At 55.3% G+C, this 15,567-nt stretch overlaps 1 protein-coding gene across 6 annotated transcripts in view; it reads left to right on the forward strand.

The window, feature by feature from the left end:
- The window catches only part of MYH11 (myosin heavy chain 11), a 117,044-nt gene that overhangs the window by 98,336 nt on the left and 3,141 nt on the right, over positions 1–15,567 (forward strand). For 4 of the 6 annotated variants that reach the window (XM_019666084.1, XM_019666086.1, XM_019666089.1 and 1 more), the window contains 14 exons: positions 823–967; positions 3,072–3,278; positions 4,747–4,851; positions 4,941–5,093; positions 5,322–5,570; positions 7,075–7,287; positions 7,651–7,863; positions 8,096–8,257; positions 8,638–8,766; positions 9,058–9,146; positions 9,585–9,708; positions 9,945–10,153; positions 11,020–11,128; positions 11,226–11,398. In XM_019666084.1, the coding sequence (XP_019521629.1) occupies positions 823–967; positions 3,072–3,278; positions 4,747–4,851; positions 4,941–5,093; positions 5,322–5,570; positions 7,075–7,287; positions 7,651–7,863; positions 8,096–8,257; positions 8,638–8,766; positions 9,058–9,146; positions 9,585–9,708; positions 9,945–10,153; positions 11,020–11,128; positions 11,226–11,398 (2,280 nt within the window). Of the gene's footprint in view, positions 1–822; positions 968–3,071; positions 3,279–4,746; positions 4,852–4,940; positions 5,094–5,321; positions 5,571–7,074; positions 7,288–7,650; positions 7,864–8,095; positions 8,258–8,637; positions 8,767–9,057; positions 9,147–9,584; positions 9,709–9,944; positions 10,154–11,019; positions 11,129–11,225; positions 11,399–15,232; positions 15,272–15,567 lie in introns of all 6 variants that reach the window. The other 2 variants (XM_019666087.1, XM_019666088.1) reach the window with 1 other exon arrangement.

The following is a 15,567-nucleotide window of genomic DNA, read 5'->3' on the forward strand; positions in this document are numbered from 1 at the left end:
TCTCCTTCCTCTCTTTTCCTTGTGTGTAAATCTCTGAGCTCTAGTCGCCAAGGGTGGGTGTATAAGTTTTGTGTTAAATTTTTAAAGTAACATTATCACACTGGTCTTTAAGATTCACTGTTGATGTCAAATGGATAACGCATGCTAACTTTGGGGAAACCAGGTCGTTTGCTCACTCAACAAACACACGTGTATTTTGAGCGCATCCCGTGCCAGGTGCTATGCTGACACTTGAGGCCTGACCCCCACTTTGGGATTTGGGCTACGGCACTCACCTGTGTCTAAAGGCCAGCATGATACTCTGCTCCCTTCTCACCTGCCAACAATATAGAAAAGCCCAGCAATGGCTAAAAGCATGGGCTCAGAGTCGGACTATTTGTGTTCAAATTTCGGCAACATGGGCCAGCGGCTTACCCTTTCTTAGCCTTAGTCTCCTCATCTGTGAAATGGAACTCATACCATACCTGCCTCTTAGGGTCGCTCTGAAGAGTACATGAGATGATGTATATAAAGGATTTAGGCATGCAGTAAGTGCTCAATAAGTAAGAGCTAACAGTAATATTCCAGGAACATGTTGCAATGCGTTTTGTAATTCTTTCAACGATATCATTTTGTGTGATTGGTTTGCCCACCCTGAGAGATTCTGGGCAGGTGACAATGTCCTCATTTTGCCGTTGCGGACATTCCAGGTCCAGAGAGGTTAGGTGACTCATCCGAGGTCACACAGCTGGGAGAGGTGGCGAGAGAGACGTCCGCTCTCGTCCCTTGGCACAGCACTGTCTGAGGTGAACCTTGTCTCCCCCAACTACTGTCACTGTCCAGGGCCAAGAGGGAGCAGGAGGTGACGGTGCTAAAGAGGGCCTTGGATGAGGAGACGCGGTCCCACGAGGCACAGGTCCAGGAGATGAGGCAGAAACACACCCAGGCTGTGGAGGAGCTCGCTGAGCAGCTCGAGCAGTTCAAGAGGGTGAGTTGCGATGCTTTTTAGTGACAACACATAAAAGAGCAATTATGTCAGCAGCTTCAAGTAACCACATCAGGGTCAGCACGGAGACGAGGAACACGCTACCCAAGATTCTAAGAAGGATGTCAGCCACCATTTCTGAAGTGCTTTGTGTACACTATGTCACGCGATCGTCACAACCACCCTACGACATACGTACTATGAAGCCCATTTTACAGACCTAGAGTGTGTAGAAGTGAAGGGTCACGCACAGCTAGGGACAGCGCCATGACCTGAGCCCACGCAGTCTGGCTGTGGACAACCCCTCGTAGCCTCTCCGGGTAGGGTCTACAGAATGCTGCCCCCCACAGACAAGCAAAGGTTCTGCAAGACTCCTGGGAGGGTAGCTTACAATTGGGAACATGCTACCCATCTTAAGTTTCTCTGCAGCTTGGAGGGAGGCTGTCATTATTGGATTTCCGTGGCAAAGCAGCTGTCTGGCGTTGTTTGAGGACGGCTGGATCTAACCCTTCTGTCTCCCGTGGTTGGCTCTTTGGGGTGTATGGGACTGGGCGCTGTCAAACAGCGCTATTCCACTTCCTACTGTGAACTTTCTCTCCCCTTGGAGACTTCCCTTGCGTCCCATTCTCAGGGGAAAGTGTATTAGCGTGCGACATCCTGCCACATTACTTCCCTGAAGTCTGAATGACATCGCCCCCAGTGCTACAGCTCCCCGACACCCCTGCACTAAGTACCCCACCAACTAGAAGAAATGGTGGGCGTTGGCATTATGTTTCTGTAACCAGTCAAGGTGAAAATAGTCTTCCACGAGCGGGTTCCCTGCCTCTTCTATCAGAATCTCAACGCTTCCTGCACGTTTTAGCGTTAGCCCGCGTTTTACACTCATTTAATTCTACCATGACCTTTGTTAAACTGCGGCTTTCCAGGCCCCGTACTCTGAAAAGCGCCGTGTAAAACTGATCCCGGTCACTCTCCAAATGAATCAGGGTGCTTGTTTGTGTCCCCTTGTCACCTGTCACAGGGGATCTGAATACCAGCCGTCAACGTCTCATCAATTCTTGATATATTTTGGACAAATAAGATTTTGCTAATTGTAACTACAACATACATTTCCCCTTTCAATTGGCTTCCCTTTTTAATGTTCAGAAGTTATTTTTTATTTTTATATAATTTGAACCCGGATGTGCTGTTTCTCACCTTCTGAAGTGACTAGCCCCCCAGGCAGTACTGAGGAGTATGTGTCCCCTTTAACTTCGTCATTGGAAGAGTGGGGCCCCAGAAAGCGTAACTGCCTGTCCTCAAGCCAGGTGGTCATCAGAGGGGAGCAGAGACCCACACACCTCTCTCTCTCTCTCCTTTTCTGCTCCCTATAGCCCTGGGAGAAGTCCCTTGTCTCTCCTGCTTTGGCCCCCAAACACCTTTTTTCTTAGGGAAACTCACAGCCTACAGGAGCTGGTTAGATGAAAGAGCTTTCTCTTAACTATCATGTTGGGTGAGGGATGTGTGGACGATAGGGAGTGGTGGGGACTGGGGCCTAGCGGGGCAGGACTTACCCGGCTGTAGGACCAGCTGCTACTTGTTGCCTCGGAGAAAGGCAGGTCTCCAGATCTTTAGTGTGTTTTTTGAAAGTCACAGGTATTGAGGTAGAGGAATAAAATTCACCAATTTTAAGTGTTTTGACAAATGTATACATGTGTGGAACCACCACCACCACAGTCATGATATAGAATATTCGATTGTTTTAAAGAGAAGGTGGGAATCCAGAGTTTGATGGGACGTTAATTTATTAAAACGTTGGCAACTAATTTTGGCAAAAAGTAAAGAAGGCTCAAATGAGCCATGAGAGCAGGTTGCACGCAGCCTGTGGGATGCCGCTTTGCAGCCTCCGGGCTTTAGGAAAACCGAACCCAGAAAGTCTCCCTCGTGATTCCGTGCTCCCCATCCAGCTGTGTCCCTTCCCTGAGGCGACGTGCACAGTAGGTCCCTGGACCTACCTGAGGGAGGGGAACGGACAGAGGGCAGGTTCCCCAACGACAGAGGCTCCTACCTTACAGCGCTCTTGCGCCTCGGCGGTAATGCCTTCCCTCCCCTCTGCTTCTCCGGCCAGGCCAAGGCCAACCTCGACAAGAACAAGCAGACGCTGGAGAAGGAGAACGCAGACCTGGCGGGCGAGCTGCGGGTCCTGAGCCAGGCCAAGCAGGAGGTGGAGCACAAAAAGAAGAAGCTGGAGGTGCAGCTGCAGGAGCTGCAGTCCAAGTGCAGCGACGGGGAGCGGGCCCGCGCCGAGCTCAACGACAAGGTCCACAAGCTGCAGGTGAGGGGGCGGCCCTGGCACCAGCTCTGCGAGGCGCGCGGTGCCTCCCGGCCAAGTGAAGTCACTCTTGCAGCAAAGCAAGTCGGTTTCCTCTAGTGCCATCCTCCAGGAGATAGGATGGTCCCTCTGTCCACCATGACCTTGAAAAACCTTCATCTGTTCATTCAACAAGTATTTACTGAGTACCTGCTGTAGGCCAGGCACCGTGCCTGATCCTGAGATAAACAGCAGAGAAGACAGACACTGTCCCTTCCCCAGAACGCCAGCCCAGGGGAGGGAAAGACAGTAATAATCACCCAGGCGAATGTACAATGATGCTGGAAAGGGGCAGTACATTGTGCAGTGTAAACAAGAGGGCGTGGCCTACAGGGGGAGGAGTCAGGAGAGGCCTCCTTAAGGACGGATAGTCTGACAGATAAGTGGAAGCCGACCAGGCAGCGGGAACAGCATGTGCAAAGGCCCAGTGGCAAGTGGGAAGTTAGATCCCGTAAGGCCAGCAAAGCTAGAATGCCAAGTTGGAAGCGGAAACTGGTACAAAATGAGACCAGAGAGGCAGGCTGTGGCCTGATGACTCCGTGCCTTCGAGTCCCTATTATATAGACATTGGTCTTTACTCTGAGTGATGGGAAGCCATTGGTGGGTTTGAAGCTGGGGAATGACGTACTCTTATCTTTGGTCTTATGTAGCTTTGAATAGACATTCGGCCCTAATTTCCCTTCGTGGGATGTGGCCAAACTTTTGGTAAACATTTAATGGGCTCACAGCCTGAGATGAGAAGGCAGGGGAAGCGTTACGTATGAATTGCCCACGTCCAGGTGAGCACAGGGCTGTGGCTGTCCTCATACAAGCCAGGCCCTGGAAGGGTGGCGTCAAGATCATTTATGTCCTCACTATTACACGTGACGAGGGCAGATGGCGGGCTGGTATCTGCCAAAGGACCTGCTCAGAGGCACCAGGGGCTGGAGCGAAAGGCAGAGAAAGCCGTAGAAGGCTTTGGACCTTGAGTGTCTGCATCTTTGGTTTGGGCCATAAGGGTGCAAGGGCAAAGAGGATGGTGAGGGAGGAGGCGGTGGGGACAGGGCCCCTGGGAAGCGGAGGTGCCATCCGCAGCTGCCTCCCTGGCGTTAGGGAGTGGGCCAGCCCAAAGCATCTCGCAGTGTCTGGACTGTCAGACCTGCTGCCCGGTCTGTGCCAACCTTGGCAGGGATCCAGGGTCAGTTTCGTGGGATCAGGGCCCAGTCGATAGAGTCTGGGGGTCTAACAGAGTCTTAGAACCAGAGATCCCAACTTGTAGGTGACGCACTTCCTTCCCTTGGGGGCCACGCAGTTACCCCGATCAGGCTGCAGAGCTCACGGGTATTTCTCAGCCAGTAGATACCACACGAGTGAAAAGCATTCCTCTTATTAAAGAGGACCCTGTGACCTCAGTCTCTGAGGCTAACTAACCACTGTCTCTCGGCGTCCTCAGAATGAAGTGGAGAGTGTGACAGGAATGCTCAACGAGGCAGAGGGGAAGGCCATCAAACTGGCCAAGGACGTGGCATCCCTGGGGTCCCAGCTCCAGGACACCCAGGTGGGTATCCTGTCACGTCATCCAGAGGGGCCCGGGGTCCTACCATCCTGGCGGAGGGTCCCCGGGACTTCCACGTGTCCTCTTCGTAGGAGCTGCTTCAAGAAGAAACCAGGCAGAAGCTGAACGTGTCCACCAAGCTCCGCCAGCTGGAGGACGAGAGGAACAGCCTGCAGGACCAGCTGGACGAGGAGACAGAGGCCAAGCAGAACCTGGAGCGCCACATCTCAACTTTGAATATCCAGGTGCTGGTGGGGTCTTTGCTTCCCTGGGCAGAAGCCTCCAGGGGAGGTCAGGGGCCCCATGTTGTGCTGTGGGAGGGCGCTGGCGCCATGCTGCCTGGCTCACTGGCTTCCCCTGCTGTTGAATTTCTTCCATGAGGAGAAGGCGGTCAGCTTCTTGGGGTCTGGGGACCACAGGGTGGGGAGTTACTCACTGCCCTCCTCGCCCCACCCCGGCCTCTGCTCTTTCAGCTCTCCGATTCCAAGAAGAAGCTGCAGGACTTGGCCAGCACTGTGGAGTGCCTGGAGGAGGGCAAGAAGCGCTTCCAGAAGGAAATCGAGGGCCTCACCCAGCAGTTCGAAGAGAAGGCAGCTGCTTATGACAAACTGGAAAAGACCAAGAACAGGCTTCAGCAGGAGCTGGACGACCTGGTCGTCGATTTGGACAACCAGCGGCAACTGGTGTCCAACCTGGAAAAGAAGCAGAAGAAGTTTGATCAGGTAGGGGCTGGGGGGGCCCTCTGCTGGTCACGGCCACTGGCAGGGTCATCGGGACCGCGAAGCTCAGGGGAGACTGCTGTCGGCCCCCCAGCCCTGCTTTGCTGGAAGCGACGGACGGAGGGCTAGCTTGCTTTGGGTGATGCTGAAACAAGGGCTCCTAGGTCAGAGTGAGAACAGTGGTTGTCCGCCGGCTGTGACGAACGTGTCCAGGTGCCACCCCTGCCAGGGCCACCTGCAAACCTACTCCTGCCTTTGTTTCTAGCCCCCAACAGGAATAAGGTTTATTTATGTTATTCACTCAGCGAGTATGTACTGAGTATTCCAAGTGATGTAAAGCGTCTACCCGTGAAATGCCACTTTTCCATAACATTTCATTACGGAGAGCTGCCAGCACACAGGAAAGCTGAAAGAATCGCACACCTGGATTCGATCGTTAACATTTTACCAGACGCGCTTCGTCACATATTTATTTATAAGGATGAGTCATACCCGTCATCCGTATCTTATCTTTGGATGCACTCACTGCAAAGCAATTTATAGACGTCCTTCCTCCTCGACACCTCACCATTACACATTAGAGGGTTTTTTTGAAACATAATTTTACTGCTTTTGAGGCAAAATTTACATACAATAAAATGCACAAATCTTAAGTGTACACCCACTGAGTTCTGATAAATGCATCTAGACTGGTATGACCCTTAAATACCAACTTTTCATATATGTTACTCGGATTTAGTAAATGCTGGTTTGCAAGTGACTTGGGGGTATTCCAAAAATCAGTTTTGGGATTGTTCTGGGAGGTGTGGGGGGGCTCAATGCCCGTCCCCACCTAGACCAGAGCACCCGGCTTCTGTATGGCACGCGGACTGTCCCCTTTTCCACCAGACCCCTCTTGTCTGTGCCATCAGCTTGTCCTCACTGCACTTCATCTGCTGTTTCATTATCTGGCCGAGGGCCTCCGGCGCTTTTATTCTTTTTCTGTGACATAGTGTGGGGTTTGTGTGTCAACTGTGCTGTCTGTGAGCTCCTGTTACTTTCCTGTCTTTGCTGAATTCTGGAAGTCTGGTTTTCCGATGTTACAATACGTAGTACGCGGCTCTCTCTCTGAAGATGAGATGAACGTCAGCAGGGAGTGTTCTCTGAGCGGAGTGTGGGCAGAGGATCCACACACTCACCGTTTCCCGCTGTGGCTCACAGGCCGCTTTTGAGAGCTGGCGACTGTGGCCATGAAAAAAGAATGCGTGGCCCCTGGCGGTATTAAAAGTCACTTTGACCTCAGTAGCAGTATGCTCTAAGCAACATGGGCAGCGATCTTGGTTTCGAAGCTCAAAGGTTCGGCAGATGCTGGCTCTGCATGACCTAGAAGCCAGAAAGCAGGTTTTCTGCTCGCGATTCCCGTAGACTCTGACTTGCACCTGCACGAGGACACGAGGCTTGGTGATGCAACGCGGCTGAGCCGTAGGCATGTCTGGAGGTCACCTCTGGGTCTTCTGTTGTGTTGCAGTTGTTGGCCGAGGAGAAAAACATCTCGTCCAAATATGCAGATGAAAGGGACAGAGCCGAGGCCGAAGCCAGGGAAAAGGAAACCAAGGCCTTGTCCCTGGCGCGGGCCCTCGAGGAGGCCTTGGAAGCCAAAGAGGAACTCGAGAGAACCAACAAGATGCTCAAAGCCGAGATGGAGGACCTGGTCAGCTCCAAGGATGACGTCGGCAAGAACGTAAGTCGCTCTTTATCCAGGTCTTTGCTTGTCGGTATTTCAACAACCCACCCTCTCTGCTGTTTATCAGTCCACGGTGGTGGTGGTGCGGGGGAGGGCACAGCTGGCTTTGGGCCTCTTTCGTGTTAAGTGATAATCGGAAATGGAAGGCAGTCTCCTGGGCTGGTGCAAAGGTGGGGCCTGACTGGAGCAGCCCGTGCGGCTGGGGCTCTGAGCCAAGGGCTCCGAGAGGAAGTCCCTGGTCCCAGACTCCTGGCCGTGCATCCTGTGGGCGGCAGAAGCCATCTCCCCGACCCTAACGAGATAGAGGCCTGTCAGTGTGGGCCGCCTGGCCATCTTCTGAAGTCGCCCCTCACGTAACAGGTCCACGAGCTGGAGAAGTCCAAGCGGGCCCTGGAGACCCAGATGGAGGAGATGAAGACCCAGCTGGAAGAGCTGGAGGACGAGCTGCAGGCGACCGAAGACGCCAAGCTGCGGCTCGAGGTCAACATGCAGGCCCTCAAGGGCCAGTTCGAGCGCGACCTCCAGGCCCGGGATGAGCAGAACGAAGAGAAGAGGAGGCAACTCCAGAGGCAGGTAATCTGCATCAGCAGAAGCGAGGGGAGCGGGGCGGCCTGTTTCCTTCCCTCCACCACTTCCTGGCCTCGTGGAGATTTGCCTCACCTGCAACCTGGGGATGATGAGAAAACCCACCGCACAGCCGGGTGTGCACACCGGGGCGCTCTGTGAAAGCTGGCTGGGGGAGCTGGGGGTGAAGGACCTCCGAGGGGCAGCCCAGCCCAGCAGCACACACCTCTCCCTCACTCAGCTCCACGAGTACGAGACGGAACTGGAGGACGAGCGGAAGCAACGCGCCCTGGCCGCTGCGGCCAAGAAGAAGCTGGAAGGGGACCTGAAGGACCTGGAGCTGCAGGCGGACTCGGCCATCAAGGGGCGGGAGGAAGCCATCAAGCAGCTGCGCAAACTACAGGTGGGTGATGCCAGGTGTAGGGCGTGAGCAGAGCGAGGGGACGGCTGCCCTCAGGCTGGAGGAGTCGAGTCAGGGGAACGCAGGCTTCTCTCTGCCACCAGTGTTTTTCCACCACCGTTGAGCTTCTGGTGGCCGTTTCCTGCCCTGGGTAGGGCACTGTTATGCATTTGGCCAAGGCCCTCAGGTCACATCACGTTTCTTAGACAGGTCTACTGGACCCACCCAGGATGGCAGGCACCTGGCCTCCTGAGGCTGAGGGCAATGACCGTACAACAGGGACTCCCACGGGGCTAATCGCGGAAAATGCTAGGGGTTGGCGTGGAAAGGGAACTTAGATGTGCGAGGACATCTTAGCTTGTCCTTCCTTTTGACTCACGCAGGCTCAGATGAAGGACTTCCAGAGAGAGCTGGAAGATGCCCGTGCCTCCAGAGACGAGATCTTTGCCACAGCCAAAGAGAATGAGAAGAAAGCCAAGAGCTTGGAAGCGGATCTCATGCAGCTACAGGAGGTAAAGCCTTCTCCTCGCTATGAGAGCCTCCTCTGGGGACAGCGTGGCCCCAGTCCCTGGCGGCCCGGGTTGTGCATCCACAGCCTGCGTTCTTTTGTCTGGCCTTCCACGTGGTTGGACACCGGAAGATACATGTTCTCCTCCTCTGATGTGTCAGCAGGGCCTCCCCTGAGCTCAGAGGAGGTGCAGCCATTTTCGAGGGTGGCTGTAGAGACTGCAGGGGGCCTGGTGACAAGGAGCAGGGTGGCTGCAGACAACAGGTTTCTTTCCTCCCTACCCCCCACTGTCCAGGACCTAGCGGCGGCGGAGCGGGCTCGCAAGCAGGCAGACCTGGAGAAAGAAGAGCTGGCTGAGGAGCTGGCCAGCAGTGTGTCCGGAAGGTATAGAGCCGCAGCGGGAGGAAGGGGGGCCCCAGACTCAGACAGTGATGGAGAGGCAGCTCATAGGAGAGCCTCCCAGGCCTGTTTTAATGCTGAAAGTGACAAAGTTCAGCTGAGCTTGTGACAGAGCTCTCAGGGTATCCACACCGTATTTGGAATGTGGCCAGTTTCACGGGTGGGGACAGGCGGCAGCTGGGGACGTCCGAGAGGAGAGCTGGTCCTCATCCCAGGCCTGGCTTTGCAGACACCCACTGGGTGTGAGTCCCGGTTCCCCACGTCCCAGCGGTGTGACTTTGGACAAGCCTCTAAGCCTCTCTGAGCCTGAGTTTCCTCATTTATAACTGAGGGCCACCCCAAGGCATTGCTCCTCCAAGGAGAGGGAGTTTTCTAAGCCGGGGGGAGGTTGGAGCCCCCCAGACATGGCTGCATCTCCCTCAGGAACACACTTCAGGACGAGAAACGCCGCCTGGAGGCCCGGATTGCGCAGCTGGAGGAAGAACTGGAGGAGGAGCAGGGCAACATGGAAGCCATGAGTGACCGCGTCCGCAAGGCCACCCAGCAGGTGGGGGCCGGGGCTGGGCAGGGCTGCTGGGGTGGTGGGCCCCGGCACCCGCGCAGCACCGACCTAGGACCCGCCCTGCGAGAGGCCCCCGTTCCAAAGCCCCACGCTGGTTTGGTGACGCGCATCGCAGGCTCCTGGGCGCAGAGGCCGACAATGGCTGGAGACGGCGGCGGTCACCTCAGCGCATCCCCGGGCTTCCGTGCCCTCCCCCTCACGACCCTCCCCTCCTTCCCCAGGCCGAGCAGCTCAACAATGAGCTGGCCACGGAGCGCAGTGCGGCCCAGAAGAACGAAAGCGCGCGGCAGCAGCTGGAGAGGCAGAACAAGGAGCTCCGGAGCAAGCTGCAGGAGATGGAGGTGGCCGTCAAGTCCAAGTTCAAGTCCACCATTGCTGCGCTGGAGGCCAAGATCGCACAGCTGGAGGAGCAGGTCGAGCAGGAGGCCAGGTACGTGGGATGAGGCTCCAGGAACAGCTGCTTGCCCGTGAGGGGTGCGTGGTGGTGTTGGGGGTCCGTGGGCCTGTCTGGGCATCGGTTCTGGCTGTGAGGTCAGCTCAGTGGTCCCCGCGCTGCAGCCGTGCTGAGAGAACTGAGGACACAGGCCGAGCCTGTACCTGACCCAGAGCAAGCCCTGGAAATGCCCGCTGCTCTCTTAAGTCGCCTGAGTCCTCAGTGGCACCAGCCAGCCTGCCCGGGAGCACACGTGGCTTCTAACCTGCGTTTGCGGGGTGTCCTGTTCATTCCACAAAAAGTCCAGAGTGCGCCCCATTCAGCACGCACTACTACTATGGGCAGGCTCATTGTAACGATGGGTCGACCGAGCTGGAAGTTCACAGCACATTGATGACCATCAGCCCGTAAAGATTCTGACCCATTCTTTTTTGTTTGGCAGTGGCTTTAAGTGACAACTCATTCACCCACTTAATGTGTACAATTCAATGGCTTTTAGTATATTCACAGATAGGTCCACCCTAACCAGAACACAGAGCCCCAGCCTCACCCTCTATCCCCCCAAGCCGTCACCGCTCTCCCTCCTCGTGAGTCCTGGGCATCTCACACACGTGGACTCACCCAGTCCGAGGCCCCGTGACTGGCTCCCCTCACTACGCACGTGTCCAGCGTTCGCCCACGTTTCAGCAGGGCTCCGTGCTTCACCGCCTTTTGGGGCCGAGTCCTGTTCTGCTTTTGGGTGGATTCTGCGGATGAGCCGCAGCTGGGGGCTCAGGGCAAGTGCCCAGAGTGGGCCAGAGGCCGGTGGGGTTTACGTACCGGCCGCCAAGGAAGCCATCCTCTTCCTCCCCCCGTGTGCACAGAGACAAACAGGCGGCCGCCAAGTCCCTGAAGCAAAAGGACAAGAAGCTGAAGGAAGTCCTGCTCCAGGTGGAGGACGAGCGCAAGGCGGCCGAGCAGTATAAGGAGCAGGTACGCGGCCACCTCGGGCCCCTGGCCCCCCCAGACTCCTGATCCTCTCCTGGCCGCCCCCCGCATGACGCTCTGACCCTGGGCCTCTCCTCGACAGGCAGAGAAAGGAAACGCAAGGGTCAAACAACTCAAGAGGCAGCTGGAAGAGGCGGAGGAGGAGTCGCAGCGAATCAACGCCAACCGCAGGAAGCTGCAGCGGGAGCTGGATGAGGCCACCGAGAGCAACGAGGCCATGGGCCGGGAGGTGACGGCACTCAAGAGCAAGCTCAGGTGAGGCGGCGGCTGCTCAGGCCCTGAGATGCCCCAAGGACTCCGTGTATCGCTGCAAAGGCGCCCTTCCCCGGGCCCTCGCTTCCTGCAGGGCCCTTCCCACGATCACACAGCAGCGTCCCGGCACAGGAGGGCCCTGCCTGAGGGGTTCCCCCTTCTCGTCCCAACAAGCGAGCCCGTCCTCCTGGGGAGGAGGAGGGGGAGGCCGGGTCCCGTCTCCCGAAACCTTTCTTCATGACATCGCCAACTGCAAAACCCCTTCTCTCCTGAACGTCTCCTGGCCCGTCTCTTCACCAGCTTTCTCAAACTCAGGGTTTCTCGGCACTGTGGAGGTTTGGGGCTGGATAAGTCTGTTTTTAATCACAGGGCCTGGCTTTGTGCAACATCCCTGGCCTCCACCCACAGCTACAGTGCCACTCCAAGTTGTGGCAGACTAAAATGTCTCCAGGCGTTGCCGGATGTCCCCTGGGGGTGCAGTCTCCCGAGGTTAAGATCCTCTGCCCTAAATGGGGGTGTTCTCTCTCTCTCTCACCCCCCTGCACCTCTGGGTGTGAAGGTGTGTAGGTGACCACCCTGCCCCTTGGGGTTCCTTCCCACCGCTCTGCCCACCTCAGTCCTGTCACTCCACAGGCATCACCAGTAACTCGAAGCCCTACTGTGACCGTCAAGCATGGCATCACCTGCCCCTGTCACCTTCCTGTCTCCACCCACGCTCAGTGGTTGCCATCGGCCTTTCACACGTCCTCAGCACCCTGGGCCCTGCTGTTGCTCTGTTGTACTCACTTGGTTAGAACAACCCACATGAAACCCAACTTGCCACCTTTTGCAACTCAAAGTAGCGTGAGAAAGGCCAACAGCCACTTCCCGCTGGAAATTCTTGATGGCCAGCACCAGGCGGCCATCGCCGAGGGCTCCCTGCACCCCTGCACCCGTTGGCTCCCCGCTGAGACACTTTTTACTTTCTCCCTAAACTACCCCACCCACCTTACTCTTAGCTGATGACCTTACTTCCTGTTTAACAGAAAAATAGAAACTCACGAAACGTAAACAAGCTGCACTTCCCCATCCGCCTCCCCACACCTGTGCTTAGTTCCTTTCTCCCCCATTTCTATGCTGAACGGTCCCCTCCATCAGACCGCCCCCCTCTTGTTAACTCAAGGACGTTGCTCCAGAAATTCCTTCCTTTCTCCTTTGCAATGCTTTCCCTCTCCTGGAGTCACTGCATCCGCTGAAAAAAGCCTCCCCTGCCCACCTTGACCACAAACCCTACTCCCGTGGTCAGTCCTCGGTCCTCACCTGACGCAGCAGTGCCGTGCTACTGCCCGTCACTCCTCCTTGCTGTGCTTTCTCCACTGGGCTGCCCGGACCCCAGCCTCACCTGGTTTCATCCTACCGTTCCGGCTGCTTTCTTCTCCTCTGCTGAGTTCCTCATCTCAAAGCCCGCTTGCCGTTGTCCTGCCCTGGCAGCCGTCTTGGTTCCCTCTTCTTGTCCATCTGTGGCTCACCCCCGCTCGGTGACCTCACCCAGCCTTGTGGCTTTAGAATCCCATCTCCAGCCACAGAGTTCTTAATTTCTTCCTGGAACTCCACACCCCGCCTGACATTCCCACGAGATGCCTTAATAGGCAGCTCACACTTTACACACCCCAGCCCGACCCGACTGAACCCCTTCAAACCAGCTCCTCTCCCAGTGCTGCTCAGCTCAGCAAATGCAGTGATAAAGCTGCCCTTAGCCTAGGCCGTTATTTTTCTCCCTCATACCCGACATCCAATCTGTCGCAAAACCTGGTCAGCTCCCTGAAAATTACCGTACATCCAGAATCCAACCACTTCTTGCCACCCTGGTCCAAGACCCCGTCTCCTCCCATCTAGATAATTTTTGCAGGTTCCTGCTTCCAGGCTGGCCCCTCTTAAAGTCTGTTCTCAACACGGCAGCCGGAGAAATCCTATTTAAATGGATCTTGTCCCTCCAGGGGCTTCCACCTCATCACTCAGAGCCGAAGCAGCATCCTTACAATGGTTGCTTTCGCTAGGCCCTTCATGATCTGCCCGCTGCCTCCTAAATCACCCCTTGGCCTTTCCCCACGCTGCCTCAGGGCCTTTGCACTGGCTGTTCCCTTTGCCTGGAACGCTCTTCCCCCACCTGTCCGCATAGCTGACTCCCCTTCAGACGTTTACCCTAAAATGTCCAACCTCACTCCCTGCAGTTCTCTTACGTACCTGTCACCATGTAACCTGCTGTTTATTTCAGTCACAGTCTGTCTGCATTGCAGCCTGCACAGCCATACGCACAGAGGTTTTATCTGGTTATTCATCCCCAGTGTTTGGGGTAGTGCTGGGGCAGAGTAACCTTCAGTCATTGAGTCAGAGATGCTTTTCCAACCTCAGTCCTTCTCAGTGAACTCTGCCATTCTGCCTTGGCCTCTAAGTACCTGCACTCTTGATGTGACATTGCCTTTGAAACTAACTTAATGATACAGTCCCATCTCTGTTGTTAAGCCTGCATCAACAGGTCCCCACAAAGTCAAGTGCAGTGAAAGGAAAATAGTGAACTGTAGCTATTGTGGCTACAAATTGGTGACTCAGAGCTGAAGGCCTACTTCTCGGTTAAAAAGGCAGTGACGAAACACGTTAGCACCAAGGAAACTGTCTGACATAATCAGACATGTAAAGAGTCAAAAAGGGAACACCTTTCTCACAATGCACTCAGTTCTCCAACGGCGTGACCAGGGCCCCTCTGAACTCACCTAGCACGTGGGCTGCCAACTTTGAGAACTACTGCGTGAGACAAGGGGGAGGCCTGAACCCCTTTCAGAAGGGGGGAGGCAGCGGCTGGTTCAGGGTACCAGGACTTGGGAAGGGGCCCCCAGTCTCAGCATGGTGAGGGGCTTGTGGGCCCCGGAGGGAATGGGAACCAGGCCTAGCTGCTCAGGTCCAGGAGGGGCCTGGGAGCTGTCCCCAGGGTTGACTGTCAGGGGAAGAGACCTGCTCTTTCCACGAGGACCCCCAGCTATGCTCTGCTGGTGACAACACTGCCCCTCCTTGGTGGCAGGGCTGAGTCAGCCACTCCGGCTCCCATCCCTTAGCCGTCACTGCTCCCTTTTCTTGGGGTGTGCCGAACATCCCTGTGGGTTCTGCCCCATACAACTGACCCTTCTGAGGTCCCATACAGGCCAGTATGGATGAAACCGTTTTTACTGCCCTAACACAGGCTTTCTGCCTTCACCAAGTCTTCTAGATACACAAGAACCTAAAATTAAACACAGATTTTCCTCAAAGTAGAGCTCTGCGTGAGGTTGGCAAGCCTAACCAGCTCCTCAGAGAACAAGGAATTGCAAAGCAGGTTTCAGTTTTATCAACCAGATGAATCTCGACACAAGCCCCCCATAGCGCCTGACCAGTGTCCCCCATCACGTGCCACATTGCTAGTCATCTCCAACAGGAGATGACACAGGCGTCCACCTCTACCTTCTTGCTAAGGGCATAATAAAGTGAGATTTTCAACAGTTTCTTTGCCTGAACTTCTCAGGTTCTGTTCCCACGTGGATCTTTGAACTCAGATGCCTTCACCTTCCTGAACAGGTCCCCATAACAAAAGGAAGCCAGCTGCGCTCTTAAAGAGGCTCGGAAGGACATGTGCTTTTTGATTTATAAAAACGGCCTGTCCTCCTTGGGCCAGCCTCTCTAAGAGCTCTGGGCTTCAGGTGCTTCGCTGCAAGGTTGACTTCGAAGTGCCTGTAATTATTTCATTGAAGCAAATGCCTTTCCTGACTGAAAAGGCGCGTACATGGGCTCCCAATGGTAACCACCAGGGACTCTCTCTCTCTGTTTCAGAGGCCCCCTCCCCCAGGAAACTCCGCAATGACTCACCAGGTATCATGTCTTCAGCTTCGCGGCTCATGTGTGTGACACTCAGTTTCCATGTCCTTTCTGCTCATCGCGCCCTCCCTGCCCCTGTCCCCTTTTTTCTGGCCCTTGCAAATTTCTGTGAGATTTCTGTAAAATCTGGAGGCTTGGACATCTTAGTTCAAAACTCTTTCATCACAACCAAGATCAACGCAAGACGACCTCATGTCTTAACCCGTTTTCCTTCTCTACTTCTGCTTTGGCATGACATGGCACCGAGTGTGTCCCTGTCACTTCACCTGCTGACGAGAGTATAAAGGCTG

Source organism: Hipposideros armiger, unplaced genomic scaffold (genome assembly GCF_001890085.2).
Source record: "Hipposideros armiger isolate ML-2016 unplaced genomic scaffold, ASM189008v1 scaffold_460, whole genome shotgun sequence".
NCBI classification, from domain to species: Eukaryota; Metazoa; Chordata; class Mammalia; order Chiroptera; family Hipposideridae; genus Hipposideros; species Hipposideros armiger.